Source organism: Chiloscyllium plagiosum, chromosome 7, assembly GCF_004010195.1.
Source record: "Chiloscyllium plagiosum isolate BGI_BamShark_2017 chromosome 7, ASM401019v2, whole genome shotgun sequence".
Taxonomy (NCBI): Eukaryota; Metazoa; Chordata; class Chondrichthyes; order Orectolobiformes; family Hemiscylliidae; genus Chiloscyllium; species Chiloscyllium plagiosum.
Window position 1 is genome coordinate 27,876,708 of NC_057716.1, and position 20,351 is coordinate 27,897,058.

The window sequence follows — 20,351 nt, forward strand, 5'->3', positions numbered from 1 at the left end:
GCGTGGAGATCGCAGCACAGTATGGAACACGGTGACAGTGGCCCAGTGTGCGAGGGGGTCAGCAACACAGTGTGGAAGTAGCAACATGGCCCAGTGTGGGAGTGGGGACAGCAGCACAGTGTGGAACATGGTGACAGTGGCCCAGTGTGGGAGTGGGGACTGCAGCACAGTGTGGAACACGGCGACAGTTGCCCAGTGTGGGAGTGGGGACAGTAGCACAGTGTGGAACATGACAACAGTTGCCCAGTGTGGGAGTGGGGACTGCAGCACAGTGTGGAACATGTTGACAGTGGCCCAGTGTGGGAGTGGGGACAGCAGCACAGTGCGGAACATAGCGACGGTGGCCCAGTGTGGGAGTGGGGACAGCAGCACAGTGTGGAACTTGACAACAGTTGCCCAGTGTGGAAGTGGGGACTGCAGCACAGTGTGGAACATGTTGACAGTGTCCCAGTGTGGGAGTGGGGACAGCAGCACAGTGTGGAACATAGCGACAGTGGCCCAGTGTGGGAGGGGGTCAGCAGCCCAGTGTTGTATGGCGGATTTGGCCAATGTGGAGTTTCCCCGAACTGGTTGGCTACTGACAGCCCTAGGAGAGAGAATGTAATGTTCACTTTTGAACTTTGCTTGTTGTTTTTCTCTGACCTATAGTCATACTGCATAAAGTTGTAATGTTACCTCTTTTTTCATTTCTCTGCCATTACTCAGTGGTTTGCAGCGGCACATGTTCGATTCCAGACAACTTCCGTGTTGAGTTTGCACATTCTCCCCATGTCTGCATGAGTTTTTCCCCACAGTCCGAAGATGTGCAGGTTTGGTGAATTAGTCATGCTAAATTTGCCCATAGTACTCCGGGACATGTAGGCTAGGGGCAGTTCAGGGGTAACTGTAGAGTAGTAGGGGAATGGGTCTGGATGGGATATTCTTCGGAGGGTCGGTGTGGACCTGTTGGGCTGAATGGCCTGTTTCCACATTGTAGGAGCTCTATTCTGTACCTAAAGATTATACCTTTGTATCTAAAATGACCCTGTAAGTGTCATTTTACTCATTTGACATGTGACAATAAAGCTAATTCAATTCAATTCACTCGGAGTTGAAGTCACAATCAGATCAGCCTTATTGAAAGCCAGAGGAGGTTAGAGGGGACGAATGGTCTTCTGTTACGAATTTGTATGTTCTCATAAAGCAGGTTGAAAAAGTCTAGGTCTGAAACTTCAGATGATTCCAGGTCACATTATAAAGGGCTCCACTGCTATAGCCTGGTTTCCCACTGCCGCACAAAGAGAGAGAGAGAGAGAGAGAGAGATACTTGGCTGTATGAGTCAAATCTTCTTGGGTTAACAGAGCAATTGTTATCCCTGAACCCAAGAAAGAATTGATGAAAGACCCCAGATCACAGCAATCTGTCATTTTCAAATTCAATCACCAACCACTGGATTTTGTTTCTGACCTAGACTCCCTGTTGGCATTAGTTTCGGACCCTTTTTTTTCAACCGAACCTCATTTAAATGGAAAAATATCCCTCATAAGCCAGCTCTTAACTGGAGACAGAAACTGTTGGTGGTAGTTACTCACTGAATGAAATATTTTGCTCTGGCCAGATGGTTTCTATTTGCGTTTATCATCTCTTGAAAGCAGTCTCTGCACAGAAGAGATTTAGCTTTTTAATAAGAAACAAATTCTCCCATGAAATGAGGTTCATCAAAGTCATCCTCAAATAGGAAAGAGGCTTCACTGGATTGGAAGGCTTATTTCTCTCCCTCCCTCTACTCCTTCTCATGAATTGCTGTTTGGTTGCCTTGTGTAACATTGGCTCCCAGTTCGGCAACGCCTCACTTTTCAGAAACCTCTTCCTTGCGTCCAAGTCTTTCCATGGTCTCACGCCTGCCAATCTCTGTAGCCTCCTCCAGCCTTAGACTCCTCTGAGTTCTCTGCTCTCCTCCAATTCTGACCTCTGCGATTTTCACTGCCTGGCCATGCCTTCAGACGCCCAGATTCTGAGCTCTGGAATTCACCTCTTTACCTGTCAGTTGGACTCCCTTGATCTAACAATCTTAACACCTTACACCTAATCAAGACACTTATTTTCAAAACGCCCTTTACACAGTGCTGTCTATAGACGTTGCAGAGTATGGAGTAGTTTTCTGTAACAGTGCCCTTCGCTAACCCCATCTATTTAGTTCCTTGCACAACAGTTAAAGTTTCATTTTGGAAACCGATCTGGCTGTGCTTTGGGAACATTTCTGTTTACAGGTTACTCAGTTGCTGTGCATTGTCTCAGATTCAAATCCATGGGGAGTGTTCACTCCTTGCTCATATTTTATATTCTAATAAATCATTGCCTGCCTCCTCAACAGATGTATGGAGAAGCTGCCCAGTGCACTTTGTTTGCTTCTTAGCCGTCCCGCGGGATGGATGGTGACTTGCCTCCACTCCGGTTTTTGATGAGTTCAGAGTCAGCACACGCATCCATGGCTCGACATGCAGTCTCTGCCATATGCAGGGTGTGTGTGGGAAGGGGTGGCAGTGGAGGTGATGGGCGCAGGTCCGTTGAAGGGGTTGGGTGGATGAATTGTTTGGGTGTTTACGCACTCGGTCCCATAGTTCGACTTCACCTCCACACCTTCCCGACAAACGTTTCAGTGGGCTCAGTCCCTCGTAGAAGGAACCCGCCTCCATTGGAATCACAGAAGCCTGGTGAGGCCATTCAGCTCATTGAGTCTGTACCAGCCCCCCCAGAAAGCACCCACGTTCGCATAACCACTCAGGTGCCTTTTAAATGCTGTATTTGTACCAGCCTCCACTACTTCCTCTGGCAGCTCATTCCATACGTACACCACCCTCTGTGTGAAAAACTTACCTGTTAGGCCCCCTTTAAATCTTTCCCCTCTCACCTTAAATCTATACCCTCTAGTTTTGGACTTGGCTATTCACCCTATCCATGCCCCTCATAATTTTGTAAACCTCTATAAGGTCACCCCTCAGCCTCCGACGCTCCAGGGAAAACAGCCCCAGCCTGTTCAGCCTCTCCCTTTCGCTCAAGCCTCCAATCCCAGGAACATCCTGGTTGATCTTTTCTGAACCTTTTCAAGTATAACAACATATTTCTTGTAGCTGGGAGACCAGAATTGAATGCAGTATTCCAAAAGTGGCCTGACCAATGTCCCGTACAGCGGCAACATGACTTCCCAACTCCTGCACTCAGTGCACTGACCAATGAAGGTAAGCATGCCAAACACCTTCTTCACCACACTGTTTACCAGTGACCCGTGACCCTGCTTTCAATGAACTATTTTTGCAGACAGTTTGCATGCAGCAAGCCCCACAGGAATGTGATAATACCAGACCTTCTGTTTTGTGTGATGCTGGTTAAAGATTAAATATTCAACAGTGTGCTCAGGAGTACACCCTTTCTTTCCCAAAGTGGGCATGTCTTATGCCCACCTGAGAGGGAGCTGAGAAAAAAGTGCAGAGCCTCCTCTGCCCAGAGACAACTGCTGCCATTCTCCAAGTTTAGATCATTGTCAGGATTAGAGTGGTGCTGGAAAAGCACAGCAGGTCAGGCAGCATCCAAGGAGCAGGAAAATCAACGTTTCGGGCAAAAGCCCTTCATCATTCCTGCTCCTCGGATACTGCCTGACCTGCTGTGCTTTTCCAGCACCACTCTAATCTTGACTCTGTTCTCCAGCATCTGCAGTCCTCACTTTCACCAAGTTTAGATCATTGTCTAGTCCACTGGCAGCTCATGACCAACTGCTTATCGAGACTATTGAGGAAATGAGGGAAAAATAAACATACTGAAGAAAACAAACAATAATTGTGTCCTTTTGTGAATATTCCTCCCACATCAAGTAAAATGGCATTTTTTTTCCACAAGATGATAATTGTAACTGGTTGACTGAGGTGAATTTTCTCTGTTTCAGCCACTACACTTCGACACTGTTTTCCTAATCATTACCATTGGTTAGGTTTGCTCTGTGAGAATTCTCACCAAGATGCAGAGCTGAGAAAAGAGAACTTGTACATCTACGACACTTTTAATGCCCCCAAAATATCCTAAAGTGCTTCCCAGCCAAGGAACTTCTGTAATACAGTCAACAGCTGTAGTGTAGGAAATGCAACATTCAATCTTAATACAGCAAACTGACTGGGAAATTGGTGGGATGGTGGTAATATTATTGAACTTGTAATATAAGCGCTGTAGAATAATACACTGGAGACGTGCTCAAATCCCACCATAGGAAATCATAAAATCTACAATTCAGTTTATAAATCTTCAATGTAAAGTCAGCCTTAGTAAACCATTGACATTTGCTGTCAAAAGTCCACCTTTTCTCACTAATGCCCATTAGGAAAGGCAATCTGCACACGTGACTCCACACCCACAGTTTAGGAGCTTATTCCTATCTGCCCTCTGAAATGGCTGAGCAAGGTACTCTTGTTCAAAACAAGTTGAGGGTAAACAATAAAGAACACAGGATCAGGAGTGAGCCATTTGGCCCATTGAGCCCTGCTCTGCTATTTAACATGATTGTGATTGATCCTCCATGTTAATGCCATACTCCTGATCTCTCCCCAACCCCCTTGATGTTTTTATTCTGTAGAAATCAACCTATTTTGTTCTTAAACATATAATAAATGCTAACCTAGCCAGTCATATCCAAATCCCATCAGAAGAAAGATACTTGAGCAGCTCACTTGCTTTTAGTCCCCAACCCAAAAGAGAAAATGCTGGAAAATCTCAGCAGGTCTGGCAGCATCTGTAAGGAGAGAAAAGAGCTGACGTTTCGAGTCCAACTGACCCTTTGTCAAAGGATTAACATTGGTCAAGAAGTAAGGAGAATTCCCTTTTTCTTTGGAGATAGTGCCATGGATCTTTTACATTTACATGATAAGGTGGGGGCGCAGGGGTGTCTCAGTTTAACATACTGCCAGAAAGACAGCACTGCATCAATGCAGCACTCCCACCACATGCTGAAGAGTCAGTGTAGATGTTCCAGTTGTGCTCATATATCCATTGCCAGTATGACTCAGATGAGGGCCCTGCCAACTGAGTCTGGCTGCTGTATTGCCTTCCAGGATTGGTGACAATCAAGATTAGAGTGGTGCTGGGAAAGCACAGCAGGTCAGGCAGCAACCGAGGAGCAGGAAAAATCGATGTTTCGGGCAGGAGCCCTTCATCAGGAATGAGCTTCTCACGAGATGCTGCCTGACCTGCTGTGCTTTTCCAGCACCATACTAATCTTGAGACTAATCTCCAGCATCTGCAGTACCCACCTCCACCAAGTTCATTTTAACCTTATTGCTAACCCTCTTCCAAGGATACCTACCTTGAAGAAGTTCTCCTCCTCTCTCTATAAGGATCCTCATTCCTGAAGAAGGGCTTTTGCCCAAAACTTTGATTCTCCTGCTCTTCGGATGCTGCCTGACCTGCTGTGCTTTTCCAGCACCACACGCTCGACTCTAATCTCCAGTACCCACCTCTGACTCGGAGTCTTGGTGGTCCAACTGGAATTCCAGCTGGGAGCATAGATTCTGGTGAACTGGTACATCAGGTGTCTGGCTCAATTCCAGTTGTCATGACAACCTCATTCTGCTGATCTGACGGAAAAGAAAAGCCTCCACAGAAACCGCTGCCAAGCTGTGGATAAGGCTATCAATGGTATCAAATAATTAGGGTTATTCTACAGTTCAAATGTCCAGGTACCAGAAAACCAGAGGGGAATCTAGAAATGGGGTCAGAGGGTCCCTAACCGGGGGGATAGATGAGCTGAATGGCCTGGCTCAACCTTTGGGGATTAAGAACAAGGTCAGGCTGCCCATTGGAGCTAAACCGTGGCAGGAGGCTGGCCGGGGGGAGTGCGGGTTGAAGGGGGGTTGTCATTCTACACATCTTCAGCTCTCTTTCCCACTGCCCCCTCATCACACAACACTTCCATCTTCACAGTGTCTACCCGAAATCACATTTAGTTGCTTTCAGCAAATAATCCAAACTATAGCAATGCATTGTTTCCAACCTCGGGGTGGGAATGTGATAGATTCTTGGGTCAAAAACAACTGCCAGTATGATATGGTCTGAGTGTTCCCAATATGTTAATATATACCATGAACGTTAGGCTTTTTTCTCGATTTCTTTTTTTTCCTGAAAGCCTCCACAGAGGCTGGTATCCCATCACCAAGTGCCCCTTTATTTACACGGGGAGGGGAGAGTCCTCGACAGTGATCCAGCTCCCTCAGAGCCAGCTCTCACAGTGAACAGAAGCCCTGACACTCCTGTTTTATCTTCCCGCCGCCACCCCACACTACCACCTGACAGCAATAATGCTTATTTTCCTCAGCATCCATGTCGTGTGTGTGTGCAGATGTTGGACACAGTGAAAAACAACAAGTGTGTAAATCTTTAATTATATTCCACCACCAGGAAGAAAGGAAACACCTGAGAACATTAAGTTTATTTTTATTTTTTTACATTTTTTTCTTTTTACTTTTTTTTCTCTTTACCCCCACACTACCGCCTAACAGCACCCATGGTGTGTGTGTGTGTGCAGGTGTGAGACACAGTGAGAGACACAAGGTGCACAAATCTTTTATTCAGTTTCCACCACCAGGAAGAAAGGAAACACCCGAGTGGCCAGTGACAAGCACTGCCCTTCACAAAAGGGCAATGCTGTGTGATAAAACAGTGAAGGGGAGGGCAGGGATTAAATCAAAATAGAGTTGGAGGGGGAAATGATACACTCCACTCCCTGCGGCGCCCACCTCCCCCTGAACAACTCCAGGGTGTTGGTGGACACCGCGTGCTCCTTCTCCAGGGACACCCGGGCTCTAACGTAAACGCAGCAGTTGTCTCTAACAACCCCCTCCACAGCCTGTTTATGAACATTAGGCTTTTATTGACACAGATACCCTGCAGTTTACTATCCAACCATCCACTCTTTTCTAAGTGCACAGATTTATACATTGATTGGGTGCTATGCTGACATTACTGTTATGATTGTAACTGCAAACATGACTGACAGACTGACTAACAGACTACTGATATCCTGACAATCAGTCGAATTGACAAACTGACTGAGTGTACTCTGCTGTTCTGGGATATGTGCAATTACACAACAGGGAGGAAGTATAAAATTGTCAAGATGTCAGAAAATATTCCAAAATCCAATCTAGTGAGATGGAATTTACCTTGGGGCTGTCAGGCTGTACTTCAAAAGATAAGCACGCGAACCCACTAACTGAGGGGTTTTAAATGATGAAGTGCGTTCTTATAATGTGGCCAGGGAGAAACTGTTTCCACAGGCTCAAGGGTCAGTAACCAGGGGAGGCAGGTTTAAGTGCAATTGGGAAAAGAATCATCAGCGAGAGGGGTGGGGATTGATTTTTTTTTAACTCAGTGAGTTATAACGTGGAATGGGCTGCTTGAAAGGCTGGTGGAAGCAGATTCAATTACAAAGTTTAAAATGGAATTGGTAACTAGAGCAATATAGAACAGGAACAGGCCCTGCAGCCACCATACCTTTGCCAACCATGATGCCATTCTAAACTAATCCCATCTGCCTGCACATGGCCCATATCCCTGTATTCCCGGCCTGTTCATGTATCTGTCTCAATGAGTCTTAAACATAGCTGTCACCTCTGCCTCCGCCACCTCTCCTGGCGGTGTCCCCCTCACCCGGTTCATCATAAACTTATGCCTGTTCGCATTTGACATTTCCACCCTGGGAAAAAGACTCCAACCCTATCTAGGCCTCTCATAATTTTATATAATTCCATCAAGTCGTTCCTCAGCTGCTCATGGTTTAGTGAAAACAATTCAAGTTTATCAGCTCCTTATAGCTAATACACTCCAATCCAAGCAACATCTTGGTAAACCTCTTTCGCACCCTCTCCAAAACCCCCACACCCTTCCTATCGCATGGCAGCCAGAACAATGAGGTAGTTGGTTAGCTCACCGAGCTGCTGGGTTACTGTGCAGATGTTTTGTTACCACGCTGGGTAACATCATCAGTGTGACTTCTGTGAAGCGCTGCTGTTCTGTACCGCTTGGTTTTAATGTGGTCCGGTCTGTTGGGGTGAGTGTCACTTCCCCTTGCACACTGGGTCTGTCTCTGTGAGTCTGTTGATGGCCTTTTTGATAGAAATCCAGGCTTCCAAGAACTCTCTATTATCTCTGGTTGGCCTGTCCTAGGATACTAACTTTTTCATGGTCGAATTGATGGCCCTCTTGGTCTGTGTGTACAGAGATGAGAGAGAGCGGATCATGTCGTTGAGTTGCCAGTTGGTGTTCACGATGTTGGATGGCCAGTTTTCTACCTGTTTGCCCGATGTAGTGCTTGTTGGAGTTGTTGCCAGGGATTTTGTATGCCATGTTGTGGGTTTGGGGTCCTTTGTCCTGGTAAGTAGTTGGCATAGTGTGGCTGTTGGTTGGTGTGCCACCATAATACCTCGTGGTCTTAACAGCCTGGTAGTTAATTCTGCTATGTTCTTCACGTAGGGTAAGGTGGCCAGATTGTTGGTAGGTACAGTGACTTCTTGACATTGTCTGTTGGGCAGGCATCGGTGGACGGAGCTAATGGGGTATCTCTTGTTAGCAAAGACATTGTGTAAGTGTTCTTCCTCTTCCTTGCGCAGTTCTGGTGTGTTGCAATGTGTCACGGTTCTTTCGAATGGTGTTCCTGACATAGCTTCATTTGGGGACATTGGGGTGGTCACTGTTCGAGTTGAGGATCTGGTCCAAGTGGGTGGCTTCTCTGTATACTTTGGTTGTGAATCCCCCATTGATTATTCGTTCTACCATGACACCTAGAAATGGGACTTGGTTGTTCTCTTCCTCCCTGGTAAACATGATGCCGGTGAGTATACTGTTAATGAGGTGGCGTGTGTCCTCTAGTATTGTACATTTGATGATGACAAATGTGTTGTCCACATGTCGTATCCATAGTTTCAGTTGGATCTGGAGAAGGGCTATGTTTTCTAGTCTCGCGTGATTGCTTCTGCTATTAGTCCTGAGATAGGAGAGCCCATCGGTGTGCTGTTGACTTGTTGGTATATCTGCCCTTTGAGGTAGAAGTCTAATAGGTTGAGCATGTTGTTGGTGCTGACGGGGTTGCTAGGAGTCATTGTTACTGGATCTTCTAGTCGTGTGGCGATTGTTTCCTTGATAAGCAGGACAGAACAACAGCGCCTCATGGAAGTCGCACAGATAATGTTACCCAGCATGGTAACGAAACATCTGCTTGGTAACCCAACAGCTCAGCGAGCTAACCAACTACCTCATCCACAACCCGACCTACAGATCTTCATAAAGACCAGAACTACTCAACACTCCAAACGTGGGCTAATTAAAGTTTTGTACATTGCAACATGACTTGCCAACTTTTACACTCAATGCCCCTGACGGATGAAGACAAGCATGCTGTTCCCCTTTATCCACTTTTAATGCCACTTTCACTCCAAGATCCCCCTGTATATCAATGCTCCCAAGGGCCTTGTCATTTACTACATACTTTCCTCTTGTATTTGACCTCCCAAAATGCATCACCTCACATTTGCCCAAATTAAACTCCATCTGCCCTTTCTCTGCCCAACTTTCAAGTCGTCTCCCTCTTAATACCAACATTATCTATAATATCAATACACCCTCCCTTAGGGTGGCATGGTGGCTCAGTGGTTAGCACTGCTACCTCACAGTGCCAGCGACCCAGGTTCGATTCTAGCCTTGGGTGACTGCCTGTCTGGAGTTTGCACATTCTCTCTGTGTCTGTGTGGGTTTCCTCTGGGTGCTCCGGTTTCCTCCCACAATCCAAAGATGTGCAAGTCAGGTGAATTGGCCATGATAAATTGCCTAGAGTGTTAGATGCATTAGTTGGGGGGGAATGGGTCTGGGTAGGTTATTCTTTGGAGAGTTGGTGTGGACTTGTTGAGCCAAGGGGCCTGTTTCCATACTGTAAGGAATCTAATGATAAATTAACCAAACATGACTTACTTTTCACAAAACCATTCTAACTCAACTTGATTAGATTATGACTTTCCAAATGTTCTGCTATTACATCCTTACTCACCAATTTCAATAGGGGAATGGGTCTGGGTAGGTTATCCTTTGGAGGGTTGGTGTGGACTTGTTGGGCCAAACGGCCTGTTTCCATACTGTAGGGAATCTAATCTTATCACACCATCATCCATGCTCTATTCCTTGGTGAATATCAACGTGAAGTACTCATTCAGGACTTCCATGCAGAAATTCCCAACTTTGTCCTATAACATATGTACTACATATCTCCTTACTCCTTCTTGCAAAGGACATTTCATGGTCCCTTTTTAACTCACCTAGTACCTCTGCATTCCTCAAGGGACTTGTCTGATTTCAGCTTCTTTTTCCGTTTTGACTAAACTTTCAATATCTCGTCATCCAGGATTCCCAAATCTTACAATTCATATCATTCAGTTTTATAGAATCATGCTGGTCCCCAACTCTGTGGCCTTTAAGAAACTCCCACGTCAGATGTGGATTTACCCGCAAACAACCACACCCAGTCTAATTTCCCCAGTACCCAGTTAACACTGTTTTAATTAGCCTTCTGCCAATTTAGCACTTTCACCTTTACCCAAAATGACAGTACAAAATAAGGGGGTGTGTGGGAATTAATTGGGTTTTGATAGACCCAGCACATAACGGGCTGAAATGGCAAAATATAATCAGTTAGGCAGTAGTGTGGGATTTAATAAAATATATAACCAGGAGATTTAGAGTCTCCTTTGTTTAGGGCATTGACTCTGTAAAAAAAGGGCTAAATGGCCTTTTTTCTATAAGACAGGGGAGACAGAATACTCCAAAGCACTGACATGTCAAGCCTGTGTCTTTGTGCTCTCAAAACAAAGAGTTCTGGGTCTTTCGCTTGACTTGTGTGAAACTTGCAGGAAGCAGAAAGAAAAACGTTTTCCAGAAACCTTTTGACAGAGAAAATAAAATTACAAATCCAGAAAGTTCTGAGAAGTGGTGGTTGTGGAAACCAGTTCTGTGAAGGGCTGAACTTGGAATGTGAATGGTTGGAGAGACAGTGCCACCTGGTGTGTGGAGCCGGGATCTGCCTGGGAGGGGAGAGAGGGACCCTGGAAGGGGGTTCGAGAGGAGGGTCAGGGCTGGATCTTGGAAGGCAGTTCAGGAGCGTTGAGTTCCTCTATGTAAAGCGAGCTGAGCAGGGATTGACTTTTTCCTCAGGTCCTCCCAGTCCAGAGACGCGCAGCTGCAAGTCTGCATGCACTCCTGCTCCCTCGCGAAAAAAAAACTTCCAAAAAAATCCTACTGTTCCCCATTTCTCATCCTAACTGTTCGGTGGATCATGTAAAAAGGACCTGGGACAATCTTTTTTCTTGAAGATCCCATCTTCTTTTCAGCGAGGAAGATACAGACCAGATTGGCAGGTAGTAAAACTTGTTCCTTCTGAGCGTTTTCCGAAACTTTGCCGAGTCTCTATTATAAAGTTAACTTTATTTTAAGAATAAAAAAGGATTTTAGCCACAGTTCGTGGGAGGCAGATTTTATACATTGTTTGGATTAAGATCGAAGCTAAGATTTGGGAGGAAAAAGGCTCTCTGAAATTGACCTTAATAAATTGAGACAAAGTCTTTTTAACCTTTTTGTTGGGGGGGGGGGGGGGGAGACTCTTGACTGCTTGTGGAATTCTTTTGTCGAATCCTGCAATTTTGTTTTAAGGTTTAAAGTTTTCTTTCTTAACCGATTACCCCTTATCAGTACCGTTAACCCGTTAAGAGCCATTGGGTCTGGGGGTGGTGGGGGACTGAAGGAATAGAGCCCCCTCTGTTAAAGTGGCGCTGTAACTGTGACTGCAAAATGCTTGAAATTAAATGCAAATTGCACGGGTCCCGCTGAAGCTCAGGGAAGTGTGCCCCTTCCACTCGGCGGGACTTAAAAGTATTAATTGCGACCTCCGTTGAGATTGTACTTTTAAAAAGCAGGATTCAGAAAGAGGACCGTCAAACAACTTCTCAGAATGTGAAGCCTCCCAGACCTCTTGCGAGCGGTCTTTGCATTGGGTGTTTAGGAGTTTGTACTGTACATCTTATTTGTTAAAAGTTTTTTTTCCCCCCCCACTCCCAAACCATCTGATTGTGTTTCATTTATATCCCATTGACGGGGACAGGTTGGTGACTCGAACAGACCGCTCCGTTTTGCGGATCTGAGCCGTAGCATTTTGGAATTTTATTTTTTAGAAATTTGTCTGAGGCTTATACAGTTTTAAATTATTACACCGGGCTGGGGGAAGAAGGGACATTTCCTGGAGCTCGGCGTCCTCTAGTGTCCTCACTTGTGCATAGCAGCTCTAAGAAGTGGCTTAACCACAGTATTGCACATGATTAACTGATTATGGCTTGTGGGAGTGTAGAATAAGGGCAGTCACTTTAATACAGTATTGATTACTATGGGTACAAGAGCTGCCTCTCCTTATGAGGCACTGTGTTCTTGAGAATGCCATTGTAAACTATGTCACTTAGCTGACCATGACACAAAACAAAAAGGAACCGAAAGGACTGCGGGGTGCTGGAGATCTGCAACAAAAAAATTGCTGGAGAAACTCAGCAGGTCTCGCAGTATCTGTGGAGAGAAAGCAGAGCTAACGTTTCAGCTCCAGTTCTGAAGAAGGTCGCTTTCTGTTTTCATTTCCAATTTCCAGCATCCGTGGTTCTTTGTTGTATAACGTTACAGATAAACTGAGGTGGATGGGTGAGTTGGGGATAGCAAACTTCCTTCCCCATGTTACTTTAGGTCTGGTCTGGTCGTGTGTCTGTGTGTGTGTGTGTGTTTTGGAGGGGGTTGGTGGTGTGCTGTACCTGTGTAACTGAAGCCTTTTGCCCACCTGCCCCAGCCTCGCGTGGCCTTTGTCATCTGTAATTAGTTGCTGCTGTTCAGGTCTTCAGCACTAGGGGCAAACATTGGGTGGACGAGCCAGGTCAGTATATCTCACGCCAATCCCCAGTTGCGTTCTTGGAGTGTCCTGGCATCCAGTAGACCAGTCTTAATAGTGGGTTTCAGTGGACAACGTGCCACAGAGTGACAGCTATTTCAAACAGGCGGCTGGTAGGGACGATAGTTGGGAGTAGGTGACAATCATTAGAGGGACTCTACTCTATTGCAACTGCCTGATCGTAGCACAGGGATCAGCTTATACTCCCTTCCCTCACCTGGTTAGGCCCACTGACTTGAAAGCAAGACCTTGTATTTATATTGTACCCATTTGTCTGAGGCTTATACAGTATATCCAAAGGGCTTTTTGATATCCAAAGTGCTTTGTAAACAATGGAGCTTTTTTTTTAAGTGCAGACACTGTTATAATTCGAAAGTACTGCTGCTAGTTTGCACATAACATGGTCCCATAAACAGGCAATGAGATAATCTGTTTCTAGCCACTTTTGGTGGATACATTTCATAGTGACAGAAGACCCCCACAAATTAGTGACAGGATAAACGTTTACATTGAACCAAAGATGTGAGATAGAACATTAGTTTAAATCTCGTATGAAGGACCGTGCCTCTGACCAGTGCAGTACTCCCTCAGTGCTGCATTGGGAGTGTCAGCCGAGATTTGGGCCGTGAATATTCTGATTCAGACGTGAATGCCTGACTCGCCCGTGCTGGGTACCTGGGCATCGAGCACCTTTCCACTTTGCGGCTTGTGTGGTTTGCTCCCACCATAGAACTTAATCTGCTGCCCGCTCCCATTACTGGGTGTAAAAGCAACATCTATTCCCATTGACTTCAGATTCCCTTTCCAACCAGGCACAGTTCAAACAGCTGAGATTCTTTCTGGATGTTGCTGCAGTCTCTGTTGGTCAGGTACAATATTGTTGTGTACATTCACAAGGCTGACTGGAGGGCCCTGTATTGTCATTGATTTAATAAAGCCCAGACAGTCAGATTCTGGGACTAAAAGGATAAAGTTATGAGGATAGTTTGTATAAATTAGACTTGCGCTCCCTTAAGTATTGCCAATTAAGGAATTAAACTGATTAAAGGATTTGCTAGACGAGACAGAGAAGGTATTTCCTGTGGTGATAGAGTCCAGAACAAGGAGGCTTTACATGAAATCAGTGAGGAACAATATTGAGAAGTATTGACTTCATAGGGAGGGGTTGCGGTTATCTGAAAATTGTCCCCTCCCCAACCTCAAAATGCTGCTGGAGTCAATTGAAAATGTTAAAACAGTGAGACGGGTAGGTTTTTTGCTGGGATCCATGGTTATGGATCATGGAGGAGATGGTGTTTAAGATTTGAACCTGCCATGATCTAGTTGACTGGGGCTCGAACAGTTGAATGGCTTCCTCTGACCTCCGTTTCCTTTGAGGTCTCAGTTCTGGTGTAAAATAAATCTACTGTGTGCAAACTAAATGTTTGCAAAGAGTTGGTCAAATCAAAGCTCTGAGAGCCTCCTGCAGCCCTCCTGCACTGAACTTCCTTGGAGACTCGCCATGCCTCGAGAGATCAACTCTTCATTCCTCGATTGCACCCAACATTGACCTTGAACCAATTGGCACCCATTTCTCACATGTAGGGCCTCCCTGTCAGATTGATGGATGTGGATTCCCAGTAGGGAATGAGTTTAAAAGCCACGCTCAAGGGTACAGCTCATAACTTGAACAAACTCTCACAAATCTATTGCTCTCCTGCACTCCTGCCAATTTCCTGACAGCTCGTTAACCAGGGGTGTGGGGGGGTGGTGGGGTGTTGACATGGGTTGCCATCTTCTAGAGTCATAGAGATGTACAGCACAGAAACAGACCCTTCGGTCCAACCCATCTATGCTGACCAGATATCCCAATCTAATCTAGTCCCACCTGCCACCACACGGCCCATATTCCTCCAAACCCTTCCTATTCATATACCCATCCAAATGCCTTTTAAATGTTGCAATTGTACCAGCCTCCATCACTTCCTCTGGCAGCTCATTCCATACATGTACCACCCTCTGTGTGAAAAAGTTGCCCCTTAGGTCTCTTTTATATCTTTCCCCTCTCACCCTAAACCTATGCCCTCTAGTTCTGGACTCCCCGATCCCAGGGAAAAGACTTTATCTATTTATTCTATCCATGCCCCTCATGATTTTATAAACCTCAGCCTCCGATGCTCCAGGGAAAACAGCCCCAGCCTATTCACCCTTTCCCTCTAGCTCAAATCCTCCAATCCTGGCAACACTTCATCCCTGCGTGATGTCCATGCTCCTCCAGTATTGGCCTCTTATAGTACTCCAGTTTCTAGACTGTATCACTGGCACCTATGCGTTCAGCTGCCTCAGCTCGAAGCTCTGCAATTCCCTCCCAATAATCCCTCAACCTTTCTTTCCTCCTTGAAGCCAATACCTTTGTCCAAATGTTTGACCATCTGATTAATGTCTGCTTGCTGTCAGTTGCTGCTTGATAACACCCTTGTGAAGTGCCATGTTAGAAGCCCTATATAAATACATATTCAGCACGTAGACTTGTGTACAAGACAGAACAGCTGGTTTGAAACTCCTATGGAATCCCAGCTGAAGCAAATGGGCATATCTCAGCAATGACTTGTGCATAACAACATTGTTATTTATCTCTTTTTTTTCCTTTTGTTTGTTTATTTCTCTTTTTACCCCCACACTACTGCCTACCTGTGGTAGTGCTTTTTTTTTCCCCAGCACCCATGTTGTGTGTGTGCAGGTGTGAGACACAGTGAGAGACACAAGGTGCACAAATCTTTATTCAGATTTTGTCACCAGGAAGAAAAGAAACACCCAAGTGGCCAGTGACAAGTAGTGCCCTTTATCAACACTGTTCTGGTTTCAGTGAGCAGATATCCTGCATTTATTGTTAAATTACCATTAAGACCAGTGTTGAAATGGTGCTTTTAGTGCTTTCACATCTGTTAAAGTTCAGAAAGGCTGTGGCAGCTTTTCTTCCTCTGAGCTGCAGTTTGTCAGACCCCATCTTCTGATAGTGAGAGATACAAGAACCTCTGCTAATTCTCATGATAGTTGTTGTCATTTCCAGAATGACAGAAATCAAGGTAGGTTAAGGAGATGAGCCTGACAGTGATTAAAATAGAGGGCTTTTGATACAGTGCTGCATGCTGGGTAAGGCTTGCCTCCATTGACTTTGCTCATGATGCTTCATGAAAGAACACTCCAGAATCCACTCCTGATATTTGTCTTGCTGTACCTGCTGTGGAAGTGGCTGATGCCTGTGGTGGAGTGTCACTGCAGGTTAGCAAATACAGTTTCTTACATACAACAATTCCTCAGCTAAATGGATATGGGAACAGCAGTTAGCTAGCAGAGTGGTAATGCACTGGGAAAGTTGGTGGTTCCTGTCACAAAACATGGCAATCGGACCTCCCTTTAAATTCTGGAGAGCAGTTATTATCATTGCTTACACTTACGCTGCAGTGAGGGAGGAAAGGTGCTGCAACTTTGCCCTGACTACATTCTTTGCAAAGTAGGCAACATGTTAATAGTTAACAACACTGCACTGTGTAAAACAATTCTTCATTCATTGATGCCTGTGGAAAGTAAAGGAATTGCCTCATATTCAGTTATACTGTTGAATCATATGCAGGACATCGTGTCATGTGAGTTCCCATTAAAGATATCTAGTGTCACTAAAAAGGTGTATATACTTTGAATTGTAATTTGTTAAGGAATTCTTAATTGATTCCAGTTTTTCAATTCTCTTCTCCATTAGTGCAGTCGCATACTTGCAGATTTCGAATTCACTTCTCTCTCTCTCTCCAAACTGCTTCTGTGCTATCACTTACCAAGCCCTGTCTGTGCCCAACTATCCCCCCATCCCCTTTTTTTCACACTGTCAAGCCCCTTAAGAATCCTAATTGCTTCTCTGTTACAATGAGATTACTTCTCATTCTCCTAAATTCCAGTGAGCAGAGTCCCAACCTTTTTAACCTTTGCTCATAACATAGTCTTTCCCAAAGGGGGGATCATCTAGTGAACCTTCTCTGAACTGCCTCCAATGAAATAATATCTTTTATCAAATAAGGGAACCAAAACTATTCACAGTACTCCAGATGTGGATTCACCATCACCTTGTTCAGTTGCAGGAAGAGTTCCCTACTCTTAGACTCCAAACCTCTTGAAATGAGAGCCAACATTCCATTAGCCTTCATTACCTGCTGTACTTGTGTGCTAGCTTGCTGCGTTTCATGTGTGAGTGCACTCAAATCCCTTTGTGCTGCAACTTTCTGAAGTTTCTCTCCACTGAAATAATATTCTGTTATTTTGTTCTCCCTTCCAAAATGAATTTGCATTTCCTGTATTATATTTCATTTGACAACTTTTTTGTCCACTTGATAAACTATCTGTTGTTCGTCTGCCTCCCATAACCTTCCTTTCTACCTATTCTTGTGTCATCTAAAAATTTGGCTATAGTACATTCCTCCAAGTCATTAATATAGATTGTAACCAGTTGCGGACCCAGCACTGGTTATTGTGGAACCCCGCTGGTTACAGGTCACCGACCTAAAAACGAACCCCTTTTGCCCACTTGCTGTTTCCTCCCTTCTGGCCTTGGCCTTTTATCTATCCGTGCCAATATGCTGCCTCCAACACCAAGGGCTCTTGTCTAATGACTTAACCTTTTGTTACTTTATCAAATGCCTTCTGGAAGTCCAAATGCAATATATGTGCTAGTTGCCCAACTAGGCAAAAGTGAGGACTACACATCTGGGGATCAGAGTTGAAAGGTGTGGTGCTGGGAAAGCACAGCAGGTCGGGCAGCATCCGAGGGGCAGGAGAGTTGACGTTTTGGGAATATGACTGGTTGTCCTCGAGTTGAGACCTCCTAAAAAAGAATTTCTATTGAATTAGTCAGACATGATTTGCCTTTCACAAAGCCATTCTGACTCTATTGTTTAGATTATGACTTTCCAAATGTTCTGCTATTACTTCCTAACTAATCAATTCCAATACTTTTCAAACAATGGATGTTAGGCTAATCAGCATTGACTAAAACCTACTTTGTGCCTCCTTCCCATTTTGAATAGGAGTGTGACATTGGCAGTTTTCCAATCCTCTGATACTTCACCAAAATCCAAAGATCTTTGGAAAACTACCATTAAAGCATCCACTTTCTTTGTAGTTACTTTTTTTAGGATCCTCGGCTGCAAGCCATCAGGGCCAGGGGACACAGCTGCCTTTAGCCCCATTAGTTTGTCTAATAGTGAAGGTGATGATCCTTAATTCATTCTCTATATCCTTTACTATTAATGAGATGTTTGGGGTATCTTCCACCATAAAGACTGGTGCAAAATATGTTTGACTCCCCTACACATTTCCTCGTTCCCCAAAACAGTCTCCCAGGTACATTTTCTAAGAGGACTATGTTCACTTTGACCTGCCTTTTTAATGTACTTCAGAAACATCTTTCTGTGGCTTCATCTTGCCATGAGGCTGCGAGACAGAGCAAAACCATGTGACATTGTATCACTTCCTGTGATGATGTATACTGTCTCATTAGCATATCACTTAGTCTTAACCGAGAATCTCAGAACCAGCACAACACAGAAGGAGCCCCATTCTGCCCATTGCCACTGCACTGACTATCTGAATTAGCAATTCACTTAGTGCCACTCTCCCTGTATCCCTGCACTTCCTCCCTTTTCGGGTAAAATCTAGTTCCCTTTTGAAGGTTTTGATTGTAGCTGCCTCCATCAAACTCTCAGGCAGCACACTCCAAATCCTAAACACTCACTGTGCAAGAAATCTTCTCCTATCTCTTTTGCTTTTACCTTTTTAACCAGTCAGCATATACCACAGTTCCAGTCTCTGATTCTCTGCGATTTCTTCTCCTGTCTTCACAGGGTGTTGCTGCTGAGCTGCAAAAGGGAAAATGCTCCCGGCATTTCTCACATTGCTCCTGACTGCCTGGGGATTCGTTGACCCAGTGGGAGGTCAGTTCATCCCTACTCCTAGTCCGGAGGACTGTACAGGTAGGACCAGAGAAGTCCCTGATGTTTGATGCTTATCATTGAGCGTTTTGAATATTGATCACAGGCAGTTGTGGGGGCTCTGATTAGGGTAGATCGCAGTGTTGTGAATAAACCACTAAATCATTAATCCAAGAATCCAGGCTAATGTTCTGGAGGCATGAGTTCAAATCCAACTACATGATTTAAACAAAAATTGTGCTTGCTGGGTCAGCATTTATTGTTCATTCTTAGTGTTACCCAGAGGCCAATTATGAATCTACCACACTCCTGTGGATCTGGAGTCACCTGTAAGCCGGACTATGGAAAGACAGTGGATTTCCTTTCCTAACAGGCAGTGGTAAGGCAAATGGATTTTTATGACTGTTGACAATGGTTGCAATTAGACTAGCTAATTTTATTCCAGATTTTGTTTATTGAATTCAATTATGACCATCTGCCTTCGAAGGGAATTGGTGTCATGTCTTTGAGGTTCTGGATTACTAGTTCAGTGACATTACCACTACACCAAGCTCAGTGAAGACACAAAAAAAACCTAGAATCTGAAGCTAGTCTCAGTGATGGTGATCCTGACAAGTATCATTTGGTTTTCATAACAAACCCATCTCATTGAATAATGTCCTTCAGAGAAGGAAACCATCCATCTTTACCTGATCTGGCCTACATGTGACTCCAGATCCATAGTAATGGAAGGTCTGCCCCTTTGAGAAACAGCCAGATTTCACTACTATGAATCAACTGAGGAATGGAAATTAAGCAGTTATTATAATGGTGGGACAAACGCCTAGGGTCTGCAACCAGCATAGCAGGTTGAAAATCTAGTCTCATGCCTTTTTATTAGAAAAAGGTGGATTTGAAATTCCCGAGGCTAGAGAGGCACTTCAAGTTGCTTCATAACATCAAGCATGGCTAGCCACTCTTGTGTCATTCAGCTCCTGGTCAAGGGGGCATTGGGGTTTAATTATTAAAAGGCAGGAGAGTGGGACAAGAAGAGGTTCAGGGAGCAAGCACAGACATGATTGGCAGAATGGCCTCCTCCTGTACACATTTGTCATCTTAGCATGCTACAAGACCCGAGTGAACTTTGACCTTCTGTGCTCTCCTCCAGAACACAAAGTGTAGCGCTGATTAGCCAATTGTGTGCAACCCTAAGTAGCTGCCCTTGATGCCCAATCTCCTTCATGGCAGCATTCCTCTGGAGTGAGGGGGGTGCTTATTTCTCAAGGGGCTGTCACCTCCTCTAGTTTATCTCTCCACGCTCCAGGCTCACTGCCTTTATTCCTGATGAAGGGCTTTTGCCCGAAACGTTGATTTCGAAGCTCCTCGGATGCTGCCTGAACTGCTGTGCTCTTCCAGCACCACTAAATCCAGAATC

The 20,351-nt window shown here is 44.9% G+C and overlaps 1 protein-coding gene across 2 annotated transcripts in view; it reads left to right on the plus strand.

Moving 5' to 3' along the window:
- The first annotated feature begins 11,122 nt into the window (after positions 1-11,122).
- The window catches only part of col6a2 (collagen, type VI, alpha 2), a 74,521-nt gene continuing 65,292 nt past the window's right edge, over positions 11,123-20,351 (plus strand). The window contains exons 1-2 of one of the 2 annotated variants that reach the window (XM_043693334.1): positions 11,123-11,418; positions 18,851-18,979. In XM_043693334.1, the coding sequence (XP_043549269.1) occupies positions 18,880-18,979 (100 nt within the window). In that variant the 5' untranslated portion in view covers positions 11,123-11,418; positions 18,851-18,879. The remainder of the gene's footprint in view (positions 11,419-18,850; positions 18,980-20,351) is intronic. The other variant, XM_043693333.1, reaches the window with a different exon arrangement.